At 39.6% G+C, this 15,154-nt stretch overlaps 1 protein-coding gene across 3 annotated transcripts; it reads left to right on the forward strand.

The window, feature by feature from the left end:
• Positions 1–1,289: 1,289 nt before the first annotated feature.
• Positions 1,290–14,639, forward strand: osbp2a (oxysterol binding protein 2a). 3 transcript variants are annotated; one of them, XR_006398784.1, is made up of 15 exons: positions 1,290–1,879; positions 3,546–3,751; positions 7,300–7,553; positions 7,661–7,829; positions 8,563–8,683; positions 8,793–8,859; positions 9,080–9,217; positions 9,350–9,595; positions 9,700–9,820; positions 10,027–10,130; positions 10,484–10,579; positions 11,004–11,188; positions 11,337–11,557; positions 12,126–12,323; positions 12,749–14,639. XR_006398784.1 is itself a non-coding variant. In XM_044333214.1 (14 exons), exons 1-14 carry the CDS (start codon positions 1,719–1,721, stop codon positions 12,266–12,268), a joined length of 2,232 nt encoding a protein of 743 aa, XP_044189149.1. In that variant the 5' UTR covers positions 1,292–1,718; the 3' UTR covers positions 12,269–14,639. The 3 variants fall into 3 exon arrangements, 2 of the variants coding, with proteins under 2 accessions (XP_044189149.1, XP_044189150.1); XM_044333214.1 differs by having other exon boundaries at positions 1,292–1,879; positions 12,126–14,639; XM_044333215.1 differs by having other exon boundaries at positions 1,294–1,879; positions 7,303–7,553; positions 12,126–14,639.
• The last annotated feature ends 515 nt before the right edge of the window (positions 14,640–15,154 follow it).

A 15,154-nucleotide genomic window follows, 5' to 3' on the forward strand; every position in this document is an offset into this window, starting at 1 on the left:
CCTCCTAGAGATTTAGCCCAAATGTCTTAAAATTTGGTACTTTACATCTAAACACCTTTGTGATGCTAAATTGCAAAGCTTTTCAGTTTTCATTGAACGCCCTTGGTGTGGCGTGCCAGTCAATTTCACCCAAAACATGTTTGGGGCATTAAACAGGAAGTTGTTGTTACTCCACTTTACATTGTCCAATCTGCCCCAAATTTCTCATGTTTGATAAGAGTCCAGGCCTGAACACATCTACATGTCAATATTGAGTCATAGTCAAGGCGCCACCTACTTACAAAAGGAAGTCAGCCTTATGTGACAAACATCATCTGATTTACATGAAATTTACATGGTGTGGTCTACACATGACGTACAGCAACATGACGTGTAGTTGATGGGTGTTCTCTAGTGCCACAAAATGGACACAGGAAGTGATACTTATCTCCTACATGCAATGTCCAATATTCATGAATATGTAAATACATGTCAGTTGCCCTCTGGTAAATGTATTGCTGTATTGTGTTGCTCTGCAATAAGAGCAGTTCAACTGCGGTGTAGTTCGACTGCCGCACGACCCCAACGTGAGCAAAGGAGCAAGGGCCTGATCATCAGCTTTAATTCATTTTTATTTTTTCTGAAAATTCATCATTGAGCCTTGTTAAAATTTGAATTTCAATCTCATCATTTAAACTTCTCTCAGATACCTGAATGTTTTTCCTCAAAACTCTGATTTTAAAATCAATTCGTAAAGCTAATTTTCAATTTCTAACTTTTTTGTCACGGTCTTGATAAAAAGAATGAATCTCCAAACCATGTTTTCTTTTTGAGGCGGTAGGTTTTTCTTCCTCAAACATGGTCTTGAAATGATAGAAAATCGCAGTGAATGCAGTATGTGCCAACAGATTTATGTCCCCACAACATGAGGAATAACTGGTACACGCACACACACACACACACACACAAGGAGAGAGAGATAGAGAGAGAGAGAGAGAGAGTCATGTTTCCATCACTTCAGAGGACATTATATTGACTTACATTCATTTCCTGGAGACTTATCTGAACCTTAATCATAACCACCACATGCCTAACCCTAACCTTCATATAACCTTAACATAATCCTACACTAACCTTAACTTTAAACCAATTCTTCACCCTAAAATTAATTATTTATATTACTGACTTGCTTTTTGTCCCCATAAAGGAGGCGAGTCCCCTCAACATTACTGTGTAAACAAATTCATGTCCCCACAACATGAGGACTACCCGGACCACACACACACACACACACACACACACACACACACACACACACACAGAAACCTGCATATGCTACGATCCTATAATAAGGACGTCATCATGAGCTTCCCTCTCTCACATCCACAGGCTCTATTATTACAGCGCAGTGAAAGTGCAGACTCGACCGTATAGTTTCGTGTAATAATGTGGTTTGTTATTTCATCCTAGCTAAAACATTGCGCGCTAGTCAGATTTTTTTTTTTACGTAAAACTATCTCACTGACTCAGCTTCTCCAAACAGCTGCAAGCTAACTGTAGCTTTTAGCAGAGGATACAGTGCAGTGCAGCTGGCTCACACACACACGCATACACACACGCATACACACACACGCACACACACACACACACACACACGCAGATAGCTAACGGTAACTCCACAGAAACTGCACCGTCCATCCCCCCCTTTGGGAGTAGCGTTACCGACCGAGAGGAGCGAAATGAACGAGCTGGTGAAGAGTTTGCCCTCGCCGACTCTCCCGGGGATCCATCTCCCGTGTGTGGATGCCTGCAAAGGCTGGCTCTTTAAATGGACCAACTACCTGAAGGGCTACCAGAGGCGGTGGTTCGTCCTCAGTAACGGCCTGCTGTCCTATTACAGGTAACGGTAACTAACGGTTACAGCGGCCGTTGGTGGTCGACCCGACACCGTTTAACGCTAGCTTAACGCTATATATATTCATAAAAACTTTATAATGACTAAATTTATTAGCCTTATGTTGACAGAGGTTTGTTGAAAATAATTATTTTTTAAATGGGGAATCAAACTTTTTACCTTATCTGTCATCTGGCCGAAGAAGAGGGAGTGTCGTGAATGATGACCATGACTACTAGCTTAGCAACAAGAGTCATAGCTTAGCTGTAAATTGAAAAATGACGAGTCATGACTTATGAATAATAATGACACTAAAAATTAACAAGTGTACATATAGTTATATAGGAGAACTACATTAGTTTGACCCATTTCATGCAATTTCATACAAGATTATGTTAAGACCCCTGGGGGGTCCTTGCGAGTGTTCTAGGGGGTCTCCAGCCAGTATGGTCTCCAACAAAGAGGAATAACGTTAATTTATTTACACTATAATTCCATCCATAAGTAACACAATGACATTCAAATTCACTGATACATTTTCTATAATAAAACATCTAAAAGCATAAATCTTATCTGACCCTGAGACAAAATCTTATCAGATGTGGGTCTGTGGTCTGATTTGTATAAGTTTAGGGGTCCTTGACGTGAAAAAGTTTGGGAACCACTTGTTTTAGTTACAGCTTAGTTGAATTTCAGTGTTATGTGTCTGCAAAGAAATTACATTACTCTCTATACAGCGATGATAAATAATGCAGGGAGAACAAAACAAGCCCCCTTAAAAGAGCCTTTCATTACCTCTATTAAAATAAGATAGTTAAAATATTATTCACAATAATAAAGAAATAAATAGCTAGTAAACTAACCTGTTAAACAGGTCAAAGTCGAAGTTTCTGGATAAATGGAGTTGATGAAGAGTGACATATTTGTTCTGTTTGTAATTTTAAATTTTCATTATGGCAGTTATCCCATGTATGTATTTAATCATTTTACACAGACGACATGTCATGCAATGTGATAAAATGCGCTGTGTATCTCTTTGTTTTGTATGTTGCTACTCATGTACTAAACATAATGAGTGACTAAACTACTTTGTAAAAAAACAAACAAAAAATTCATTATAATTATAGGTGAAATTAATCATTTTTTACACTTAAACATATGTACATTTTACTCTTTTACATACAGTATATAAATCTCTTTTTTTGTCTTGAATTTTTATCTTTTATATTTATTTTTACTAATGATGATATGTAGCACAACTGCAGGAGCATTCCACATTGCATTTCACTACATATATAACCTGTGTACATATGAAAAATAAATCCTTGAATCCTCGAAATATGTATGAAAGGGCCCATAATCATATAAGATTAAAGGTCAAAGTGTTACAGTAGGGCTACAGTACATATTGTACAAAGCTTGTCTCTGGAGAAACGTAGGCTATAAATAGTCCAGAGCTTGTCACTAGAGAAAAAGCTTATCATATTATCATTGCAGCTGGATCGTTTGACACAGACCTGATGCTATTTTAACAGTAGACCACTTTGAAACCATTCAAAAACAGAGCTGTCCCATTTTTAAAATGGAACACATGAACATGAACAAAGAGGCTGAATTCCTCTGCTATTATACATTACTATTAACAACTGTGTCCATGTTGGTTTTCCCTCAGGACTCAGGCAGAGATGGCGCACACTTGCCGGGGCACCATTCCCTTGGCAACCGCACACATCGAGGTGGGTGACACCTGCCATATGGTGTTAACTAGCGGGGGCCGAAGCTACCACCTGAAGGCCACTTCCGAGGGAGAGTGTCAGCGATGGGTGTCAGCCCTGCAGCAAGCTAAAGCCAGTGCCACTCTCCTGATGCATCACTCCGGTGAGACACACACGTTATACTCTGTGTGGCCCATATGTTTCAGACAGTACAATATGTTAAAAATAATGCAGTCCTGCATCCTGAATGCAGGCTCATACAACCAAGACCCAGTTACCTAAATACACATTTGTGTGTGTGTGTGTGTGTGTGTTATGTAAAAACAGGCCACAAGAGGGCAGTGTTGTTCAAGGTGGAAACAGGCTGAGCTAATGCAAATTTACATTTATTCATGACGTCCTTCAGCTGTCATTCTTTCAATATTCACTTTTAACATAACATAACATAACATAACATAACATAACATAACATAACATAACATAACATAACACAATATAACATAACATAACATAACATAACATAACATAACATAACATAACATAATATAATGTCCTGCATTCAGCACATGTTTGTGTCTTATTGCCAGACAGACATTTTGTGTTCGCTCCTGTCTAGCCTTATTTACACCTTGTGGATGCTCGAGCGAAGATGCGCAGTGGGTTCCTTTCCTCCCTCTCTCTGTGCACAAATGTGCATGCACACATGTACACACTCACACACAAGACACATGCACCTACCACCTCTCTCCCACTCTCTCATTTCTCCCTCCCTGTCTTGTTCTGTATGACGACAGCGAGAGCTGAATGAAATGACCTTCCTTTAGACTCCTCCTCCTGTTCCGGTAGCAGGAGAGAGAGCAAGGAAGGGTGTGAGGATTTTCATTAAAAATATTTTTCATCATACACTCTGTGGACAATAGGGAGAGATGGGTGCAGCCTTTTCACTGAGAGTCATCTTGTAAGTAATGTCTTTATTATTTTACTAATGACAGAATAATAATTTCAATAGAAGCTGTGTGCAGCTCTGTTTGCTTGCATGCATGTGTGTGATTGTCGCTGTGTGTGTAAGCTTGTGGAGTACTGTAAGTTTGTCAGTGGCCAGTGTTTTACTGTGCAAATGTCTGTGTAAATATGCTGATTGGATTTCTCACAGGACAGAATTTGTTTTAAAGTTAACAAAATGGTACCGTAGTTTTCAAAGTGACCGCAGAAAAACAGAACAATATTTAATAGTCGGTCTCAGTCAAACGTGCCACATTTGTCTCACTTGCTTCAGGATTATTAGAGGAATGTGCCTTTAAGCAGCCGTTAATTCTGAGTAAAAGCTTTGCACTTGCAAGATGCAAATCAATGTTCTCTGTTACTCTGACCACATTAGCGTATGGTGACTATGACTGATGTGTGTTCATACTGTATCTATCAATGTATGTCATTTTATAGAAATTGACTTTACTTTTACTAGAAACTGGCAGTGATTGGAGCTCCTGTAAAAATAATGAATAGGATTTAAATAGCTGAGTCCATTTTTAGATGGTTTTAAGCAGCTTTACTATCTTTGAGGTTCCACATGGTTCAGCAGTTGTTGTGTTGTGCTGAAAAGAAGTTACTGTGGGGGTTTCGTCTTAGTTGTGTAATTACATCTTTCCTAGATTTATAATTTTTCCAAAGCTATGTATGTAAATATCCTCCTCATCTAATGTCTTATTCTTAAACAAACATTTAATAATACTGCTGCACTAATGCTCCACCAAATTTAAATCAGGACAACTAATTTATTTTAACATACAAGCACAAACACAAATCTCTGTGTGCTTTGGTGATGTGTGTGTGTGTGTGTGTGTTATGTGATTACAGATTATTATTGCATGAGCCTCTTGTCATCGGCTTAGTGGCAATAATGGAGGGGCCAATTAATTGGCTAAAAGTGGATTAGAACAGCAGTGATTAAGTGGATGTTGCAGCAGAAGTTATCAAGCACCTCTCCTGTAATAGATATCACATAACCAAAACAAGTGTTTCATTTTGCTAGATTATGTTGTGAAACAAAATTCAAATCCCCTCCGACAACCATTAAATACAGAGGGTGGAAGATGGATGGTGAAAACATTTCAGCTCAGGTTGTGGCACAGCAAGCTTTCAGCATATTACTGTCGGACTTTGATTGCTTCATCTGTATTGCAGAAGCTTACAAAGCATCCCCACTCTGATTCTCTCCTCCCACACTGTGTCCATATTGGTGCTCTCTCTATCACCTGTGGGTGTGTTTTAGTGATTCAGCGATGAGTCACCAATTTGTCTCAGGCTCTCCAATGTCCTGTGTGAAAAATAACTCATTAATACACAGACTAGGCCAACACGCCATCCCCCTTCATTTACGTTATTTACGGATGTGACTGTGGGTCTAGGAGGAAGTGTATTTCCATATAAAGGTGTTCTCAAATTCACAATCTACTCTACAATTCAAGTGAGATCCTGTTCTCTCTACTGCATATGGGTCATGAAACCATTACAGATGCCTGAAGGATTTTTTTTTTCACTCTCTCATTTTTAATCTTCTCCTCCTGAGACTTTGTTAATCCAGTTTGCCCTGATTGTTTTTATTTCTTTTCCCCTCTAACAGAGAGTAGTAGTTTGTCTCTGTTTTGGTAATGGCGGGCAATGTAGACGCTGGCCTAGATTCAGTCAACATACTCGGGAGTTTTCAGATTACTCACACAATCTGTTTTAGAGAAGAAATGTTTTGACCTAGAAAAGTTGCGTTGCATGTGATGGAGACGTGGTTTTTGTGCATTTTGTGAAGACATTTATGACTGTCTGGAATAATCACCTACGATCTAAATTTATCCTCATTTCAGTGGAGCTTTTCAGGTGACTTGAATCCAGGATCTCTTTCAAACTGATGTATTTTTTCCACTAAAAGTGTTTAATAGCGCATTGTTTGTTTACCCTCTCTCCAACCAGCTTTGGCATGTCCATTATTATGAACTCTATTCAAAGCTCCAGGATCTATTTAAGATCAAGGTTTAGTGCCAAATATGTCAGACTAAATTACAAGAAAACGTGTATAAAATTATATATGATATACAGAAAAATGTTTTGTTTAACTTTGAAGCTTTGTTTTTCTGAATTTTAGGCTAAAAGGGGAGAATTTAAGAGGATACTGACAACTGTAGGGGTCAAGTAAATAAGGAATTTAATGTCATCATTTTTTATTTTATGGTGTCTGATTGAGTCCAGTCTCCCTCCTTCTAAAATCCCTGAGACTGATGGCTCAGCTCCTGCTAACGTGGGGCAGAGAGAGAAAGAGAAAGAAAGGAGGAAAAGGGTAGTGCGTCATCTTTTTTTTTTTCTCCCTCTAGTACTAAAAATAGCCAAGCCTCCTGATTGCACAGGACTCCGTTTCCAGGGCAACCGTGTTCATTCACAGCTTTCCGATCTTGTAAAGGAAGGGGTGTGGTGGGTTTCAGGGTGTGAAGTGTTATTATCTTCCTCCATCCGTTCCCCGCTAATGCTCTCTCTCGACTCGACTCGTCTCAGTCTAAATTTGGAGTATTTAAAATATCTTTCTCAATCTGTCTGAAAGGACGTTCACTTCCCATGTGCTGTTTACTACAATATATATGATTTCATCCAGACTGTTCAGACATAATAACCTCTAATGATGGTATATCTCTTGTAAACAATGTCATTTGTGTTCTTTGTCTCTGTGAGAAGATGACTCAGGAGATGAAGGCCCCGTACAGCAGGAGGACCGAGCCCTAACCCAAGGGGTGCTCAAGAGTCTGGCCAGCAAGCTAGATGACCTGAGCACCTGTAATGAGCTGATAGGAAAGCACGGCGCAGCCCTCCAGCGCTCTCTCAGCGAACTCGAGGAACTCCGTGGGTCCTGTGACAGCACAGACAAAGTGAAAGCAGTTAATGAGCGAGCAACTCTCTTCCGTATAACCTCCAATGCTATGATCAATGTGAGTTCACACGTCACAAGCCACAGCCAGTATAACCCTCTTTTGATGAGCGTATGCATCTTGAGGTTTCTTCTTCCTGCATTTTTTCATGTGTGTTCAAACCTCAGGCTTGTCGTGACTTTTTGGACGTAGCAGAATCTCAAAGCCGGAGGTGGCAGAAGGCCCTGCAGTATGAGAGAGAACAACGTCACCATTTGGAGGAGACAATCGAACAGTTAGCCAAACAGCATAACAACCTAGAGAGAGCCTGGAGGGAGAATCCCACCTCATATACAGGTAAGATACATCACTCTCTCTGTCTCTTCCTGTCATCCTCGCTCTTCTATGTAGTGTGGAGGGGAAGGCACTGTGTAGTGTGTAGTATAATATCACAGAAACGAATGTGGCCCTCTTCTGGATGTTAGCAGTGATTCATTTCTAGCACGTGGCTCAATCAGACTTATAATATCTCAATTTTTGGGGCCTTTATCTACAAGGGTAGACAAAGTGAAATAAACCACGTCCCTAAACTGGCAGTTTAGGGATGTGTACAATATTTGTGTTTGAGATTGTCAGAGGTGTTAATTTCACTCTAGACTTCCTTCCTTGTCTTAGCAGTTTTTCTGTTCTTCAAATGTTCTCATGATTTTCAGCAACTTCCTTAAATCACAATTACAAAACTTAAAACACAAGTGATTCTTATATGAAGTTTCCATTCACATTCCAATACGGCAACATAAAGCAGCTTACAGGGCTATAAATGGGCCAGATATTTTCTGCTTCATTCCTACTTCAGGAATGTTAATCAAGTCTAATCAAGTCTAAATTTAAAACACTATGAGCTCCAATAACATTTACTGCAGGACTATTCTATGATGTTGTAAGGTTTATTTAGCTGCTGTGTATTATTGTTATTGTAATTTTGGCAACCCCCTGTATAGCAGTACAATAATATGTAATATTTATATATATATATATATATATACAGACACTCATTTTACCAATCTCCTTGTCTTGTGTCACCGTATAGGTGTGGAGAGGTCTCAAGAGGGGGATGCGAGTGATGAGAATGATGAGGCCGAGTTCTTTGATGCCATGGAAGAGTCACCTGCATTCATAACTGTGACTGCTACTGGCGACATAAAGCACAAGTGAGACATCATGTCTATACAGAGTCATCTCAGAGCTGTGTGTGTGTTCTAAATCAGTCAGCAGCACAATTACTGTGAACTGTGTTTGAAGTATGTTGCTTTCTCTCAGGCGCTCAGGGAGTAATCAGAGTATGATGAGCGGAGTCGTGCCCAATGACTGGACTCACAACGAGAATGTAGGTCCCCAGCTTGTTGTGTTCAACTGAAATTAATATTGACATTATTTTTGACTGTGAAAAGGTTGACTAAATGTGATTTTATTTGGACTTTAATACAGTAAATGTAACCTTTTAATCACTTCAGGCTGCCAGGCTCACACTAGTTGTTGCTATACTCACGTAGATGCACTTCTTGCACACATATCTAAAGCTTTGTGTTTTGTCTTATTCTTTTCAGGACACCTCAGGCACAAACCACATGCAGCTACGAAGAACAAGGCGCAGCCGTATTCCTGACAAACCTAATTATTCCCTCAATCTGTGGAGCATCATGAAGAACTGTATAGGAAAAGACCTGTCCAAGATACCCATGCCTGTAAATGCAAAACACACAAATTGGCTGTAATATAGGTTTTAATTACATGTGAATTTAAGTAAATGTATATTCAAAATGTGGAATTGTCTGGTTACATACAAGAAATCTCTCTCTCTCTCTCTGTGATTGCAGGTAAACTTCAATGAGCCGTTGTCGATGCTTCAGCGTCTGACTGAAGATCTGGAGTACAGTGAGCTTCTGGACCGGGCAGCTCGCTGCGACTCCTCCCTGGAGCAGATGTGCCTAGTGGCTGCCTTTTCTGTCTCCTCCTACTCCACCACAGTCCATCGCACAGCCAAGCCCTTCAACCCTCTGCTGGGGGAGACATATGAGCTGGACCGATTGGACGAGTATGGTTATCGGTCCATCTCTGAGCAGGTGAGACAAACATAAAATGATGATGTGGTGAAAAGCAAAAATATAAATACACCATGATGTGTACATTGCCTCTACTGACACCAGCTGATAACATCCACTGTCAGGTCAGTCATCACCCACCAGCTGCTGCCCACCATGTGACATCACAGCGAGGATGGACTCTGTGGCAGCATATCACTATTGATAGCAAGTTTCGTGGGAAATATATCTCTGTCGTGCCATTAGGTAGGAGACATGTAAAAGTTTGGAATTAACTTTGATGCAGTTCATGCTGACAGTCAGTATATATTAGTGTAAAAGCTACTACAGGCCAGATATGATGTATGAATACATGCAAACATCTGTTAGAAAAATCAGATTTACCATATTTAAGTGATTACAGAACTTGTCTTACATATTTTGATGTCAGTATGTCCTCCTCTTCACTGTAGGAAACATTCACCTGCAGTTCCACTCGAGTGGAAACCACTACGTGTGGAGCAAAGTGACCTCGACGGTGCACAATATTATTGTAGGGAAACTTTGGATTGATCAGGTGAGTTTCTTTCATGCTGTGCATTATGTGTAAGGAAGTTGTACATAGAAGCTGTCAAACACACAACCTGTCTCTGTACTTACGTGTAAGTGCGTTGATATTTTTATACTAGATTCTGGACAAAATGACCTTTTAAGAACAATTCAAATAATGATTAAGAACTGAATTAGGTAACAGAAATGGTAACAGTTTGGGAATACACTAAAGGACAAAAGAAATGAAATGAAACTCATTTTTTGTAGGAGTGTGTGTGTGTGTATGGGTTGTGTTACTGAGGAAAAGTAATTTGGGTCATCGTACACTTAAGTCACATCTGTTTTTCTTGCTGTCTTCCTGTCTTTTGCCGTTGGCAGTCTGGCGACATTGACATAGTAAACAACACAACCAAGGACACCTGCCATCTCAAATTCTCCCCCTACAGCTACTTCTCCAGAGAAGTCCCACGTAAAGTATGTCTGCTTTCTTTTCATTCTGTAATCGGTTGTTTCATATAAGAAACAGACAGCTAGCATCTTTGTTTGTTGTCTTAATTCACATTTCACAGATTTTACACATATTTTACACTTGACAGAAGGCAAAGGTTTACAGTTACATGAGCCACTGCTTTAGCAAATCTAGCATCTCTGTTGCCCATAATTGGTTCCTCTTAATATGATTAACAAACCTCGTGTCAGTATCTAGTCAGAAAGAACTTGAAGTCACTGATTCCTCAGCTAAAGGGAAACCTAGAAAGATCATCCCTAAAACATTTGTTCTGTTTAATATGATCCAACAACACAGGTAAAAAAAAAAATAAAATGAACATAGTACCCAGGTGTGAATGTGTCAGTGCCCAGCAGTAACTGATCTCTTCCTGTGTGTCTTCTTCTCTAGGTGACAGGAGTGGTGGAGGACAGAGAGGGCACAGCCCATTACATCCTGTCAGGAACCTGGGATGAGAAGATGGAGAGTGCCAAAATAGTGGACAGCAGCCAAGGATGCGGAAACTCTGAGGGCAAACAGAAGACAGTTTATCAGACTCTTCAGCCAAAACTGTTGTGGAAGAAATATCCTCTTCCGTATGTTTATCTTATCTATAATAACACATTTCTACCACATCTTGATGATTGAATGTGCCATCTCAACCCCTTTGTGATCTGTCCTTCCCCATTTCCCTTGACCTTTTTGTCTTACTTTGTTGTTTCTTCTGTCTTTTGCTCTTTTTAGGGATAATGCAGAGAACATGCATTTTTTCTCCTCCCTGGCTCTGACTCTGAATGAGCAGGAAGAGGGTATTGCGCCCACTGACAGTCGTCTGCGGCCAGACCAGCGGCTCATGGAGGTGGGTCTGTGGGATGAAGCAAACGGCCAGAAGCAGCGTCTGGAGGAGCGTCAGAGGCTGGAGAGGAAAAAAAGAGAAGCGCAAGCAAATCAGGCACTGGAGGAAGGTGAGCACAACGTAAATCAAGAAGAACAAGGAGGATGATAGCGGATCTGAATTTTATCTCTTTCACAGCATTTCCACTACTTGTAACAAAGAGGATGGGTTGACCACTTTAGATACACTGTATTATGAGTGGTGTTGGTGTGCCCATCTTAAGTCATGGGAGACAGGTTACTGCCACGCATCCATGCAACACTGTCAAATGATGCATGGATCTGTTGGTCAGTCAGTCAGTCAGTCCACCGCTTTGGTCCACTTTGTTGGAATATCTCTACAACTATCAAATGGATTCCCATGACATTTTATGCAGACATTTGTTATTACCTGATGATGTGTCATAATTAGTGGAGGAAGGGCCAACAATCGACCACAACTGCAGATCTGTCAGCAATTGACAAGCCAGATTACAGCTGGTGTGTGGGATAAAATGAAGTTTTGCTATGTCTGTGAAGGTTTATCTCAATAATCAGGTACTCTGGAGCAACATTTAGAGTGCAAGGAGAAAATAAGACATTGTGGTATTCTGGAAAATAGTACACATATAATGAGAAAATATGATTCTGTGTCATCAGGGCAAGACATCGAGGTTTACCAGCCCATGTGGTTTGAGAAGAGGACAGATGATACAACAGGAGAAAGCACTTACATCTACAGGGGCGGGTACTGGGAAGCCAAAGACAGACAAGACTGGAGCCAATGCCCCGAGATCTTCTAGGACAAAAGTTCCCCTCACACCGTGACATCAGACAGGCTGAGTGGTTCCTCGTGATGTAAGGATACCGAGTTGTGGACAGTTGATCTGTGCATGTGTGTGTGTGTGTGTGTGAGTGAGTGAGCCAGCGACTGAAAGTAGCCGCCACTTCTTGAACTTCAAGCACAAAAAAAAGCTCCTGCTTCCACTTACTAATCTACTCTCTCCTGCTCTATTATAATTGTGTTTTCCGAGTGCATGGCCTCAGTTTGTGTGTGTTGTGGGTGTGCTTAATCAGCATTGTAGAGAAATCATGAGTGTATGTGTGTTTGTTGAGGGTGTGAAAGATATGGCTTATGCTTTACAGATAAAATAGAAGATAACATTCAGCGCCAAAACAAACTTGTTTCATTTGGGTGTGTGTGTGTGTGTGGGGATAACTTGGGGGCAAGGAGTGCCACAGATGTTTTGGTGCGAGGACTGAATGTCTTGTTTCTCTCAAAGCTGGAACAACATGTTCCGCATGCTGGGCTCTGACGGAGACGTGAGGCTTTTAAAGGACCATTGCAGGACACAGCATTCTTCTGCGCTAAAAGACATTTTCACAGCAGAACTTCATTTAGTGATCCCTCCTGATTCTTGGGGATTTTTACTACTCTGTTTCTTAAGATTGCACAAACTGTATCTTGGCACATTTACAGCTATATTCCACTCTGACAGGTCTTTAAAGAGCAGCTAAAAGGCCAGTAAAAACCAAGGTAGTTGTTATTTTCTTTGGACAGAGCTAACTGAGAACACCATGCTGTTTTATATGCTTTTCCCCCCACATGATCTTGAAATTACGGTTCTGCTTGCATTAAAGGGGCACTCCACCAATTTTCCATGTTACAGTAAATTTACCTGTAATGAAGAGCACTACACAGACTGTGAAAACAGTTGTATAATGTCTTCACTGTCCAAGAAAATTACTAAAGCGACATCACGTGAGGAATCTTGGTTTGGATTTAGAGATTACAAAGTTGTATTCAGCATTTTTAAAGCGTGACCCATACTAGGGACTAAAAGTCAGAATATCTCTGCCTGTTGCTGTATCTATTTTAACCATTCTTTTTTATTTTTGTCTCTCACAATTCTCCAAGTTTTACGAAAGTGCGATAGTAAATCACTGGAGTACCACCTCAAGTATCTTCAGACTCAACAATGGGAGTTTCAATGAAGTATAAATCTGCTAAACTAGGGGGATTTTCTTCAACAAAGGATTATATTGGTGCTTGATGGTAATTTTAGCCTTAATTATGTAATGACGTAGTAAATCCCTCTAACAACTTCAACCAAACTGAGATTCTGTAGAGATTATAGAAATCTGACAGGCTTTTATTTCTTTTAAAGGGATTTACAGTACATGTATTGAATACTTCAGCTTTCCCTTTTGTTTTATTTTTGCTATTTAAACTTCTAAAATCAGGGTTTATCATCCCAGTAAGTAGCAACAAATTTGTGTCCCCTAGTTAAAATAATCAGAAATGGCTAGCTCTATGAGTGATTTCTATCCTTATCTTTGTGTCAGCAATTACACAACTGCACAGGCACTTGAGAAGAAAATACTCCCATGTCAGAGAGGTGTTTTATGCAGCGCAAAAAAAGTTTTAATAACAGTATGAACTGAATGATAGTTTGTAAAGAAATGAGATTTATACAGTCTAGGACCAGAAAACAATGAAGGAAAGGTTTAGCAATACACTTGCTAAGGTTTTTGTGTGCAAGCAAGCACTGATGTACATGAGTAGTAAATATAAATTCTCTTAATAAACAGTAATAATCTGTTTATTTATAGATTAAAGCTTACTGTGTACTATATAATAGGGCATGATGCACATGTACTGTATGACTGCCTGGTTGGTTTTGGCCTGTATATAGCAAGAATATACATAACTATATAGAATCACCTCATTTATAATCACTGTAAGAAAATATTTGTTTCACATTACTTGAACATTCATATTCTGGTCACTATTTAAACTCTACTTGTGTATACATAACATTAAAGAGTGAAGATTGTATACCAGTTAATGAGATGTTGAGGGAAATTAAATTAGGAATTTATAGGATGCAATATATAATATTGATGATGCAAATAAAGTGTTGTTCGAATAAAGCACAATGTTATGTTTACCTGCAGGTAATGATACATGTTACATCAACTTAAAGGTTTCCATGGCAACATATAGCTATGCATGGTTTTAGAGTGCTCAAGCACTTCTGTAGTGAGAAGCCTCTTCACCTAGCTAATTGTTTGTGGACTCTATACTGAAACATGATGTGAACTCACCGTTTGTGCCCAATGACCTCAAAAAGTTTTGCATTTTATAGCTCAAATAAAAACATAAAGATGTCACCACGCTGTTGTTTACTGTGAAACTAGTGTTGTTGAAATGTTGTAAATCACAAGGGACATATGACACACATACACACACACACACAGAAGACTTTCACACTGCCTCAAAGCCAGCAATCAGTTTCTCCTGGGACAGTGTCTCTGATCTGGGGTGAAGTTGAATATTAGCTGCTGTCATAAGTGGAAAAATAAACCAGCCAAACAGCCAGAAACCTCTCATCTGACAATAAATAAAAGACTCAGTTTTAAATCTATACTGTCCATAAACTTTCATTTATGATTGTACTCCATTTTGTCACAGTCTAGAGGAACACTGAGCAGTATGAGGTGATGTTTGTTTTACTTTCGCTATATTGTGCTGTTTCTTAACCACAGACGATGAACATTTGCATCTTATATAGCTAATTATTTGCATTTTGCAAATTATACCTTCATGCACCTACTTTTTCCTAATTCATCCTTGAGACCTTATATGATGGCAGAAACACTATTCAGCACTTTCATTGGTTCATCAT

This window comes from Thunnus albacares, chromosome 18, assembly GCF_914725855.1.
Source record: "Thunnus albacares chromosome 18, fThuAlb1.1, whole genome shotgun sequence".
NCBI classification, from domain to species: Eukaryota; Metazoa; Chordata; class Actinopteri; order Scombriformes; family Scombridae; genus Thunnus; species Thunnus albacares.

Bases quoted from the DNA above. Each gene is read 5' to 3' on its own strand.
- osbp2a (XM_044333214.1), top strand. From the start codon at position 1,719: ATGAACGAGCTGGTGAAGAGTTTGCCCTCGCCGACTCTCCCGGGGATC. The intron at 1,880-3,545 runs GTAACGGTAACT...GTTTTCCCTCAG, and splicing joins GGCCTGCTGTCCTATTACAG to GACTCAGGCAGAGATGGCGC. The intron at 10,131-10,483 runs GTGAGTTTCTTT...TGCCGTTGGCAG, and splicing joins GGAAACTTTGGATTGATCAG to TCTGGCGACATTGACATAGT.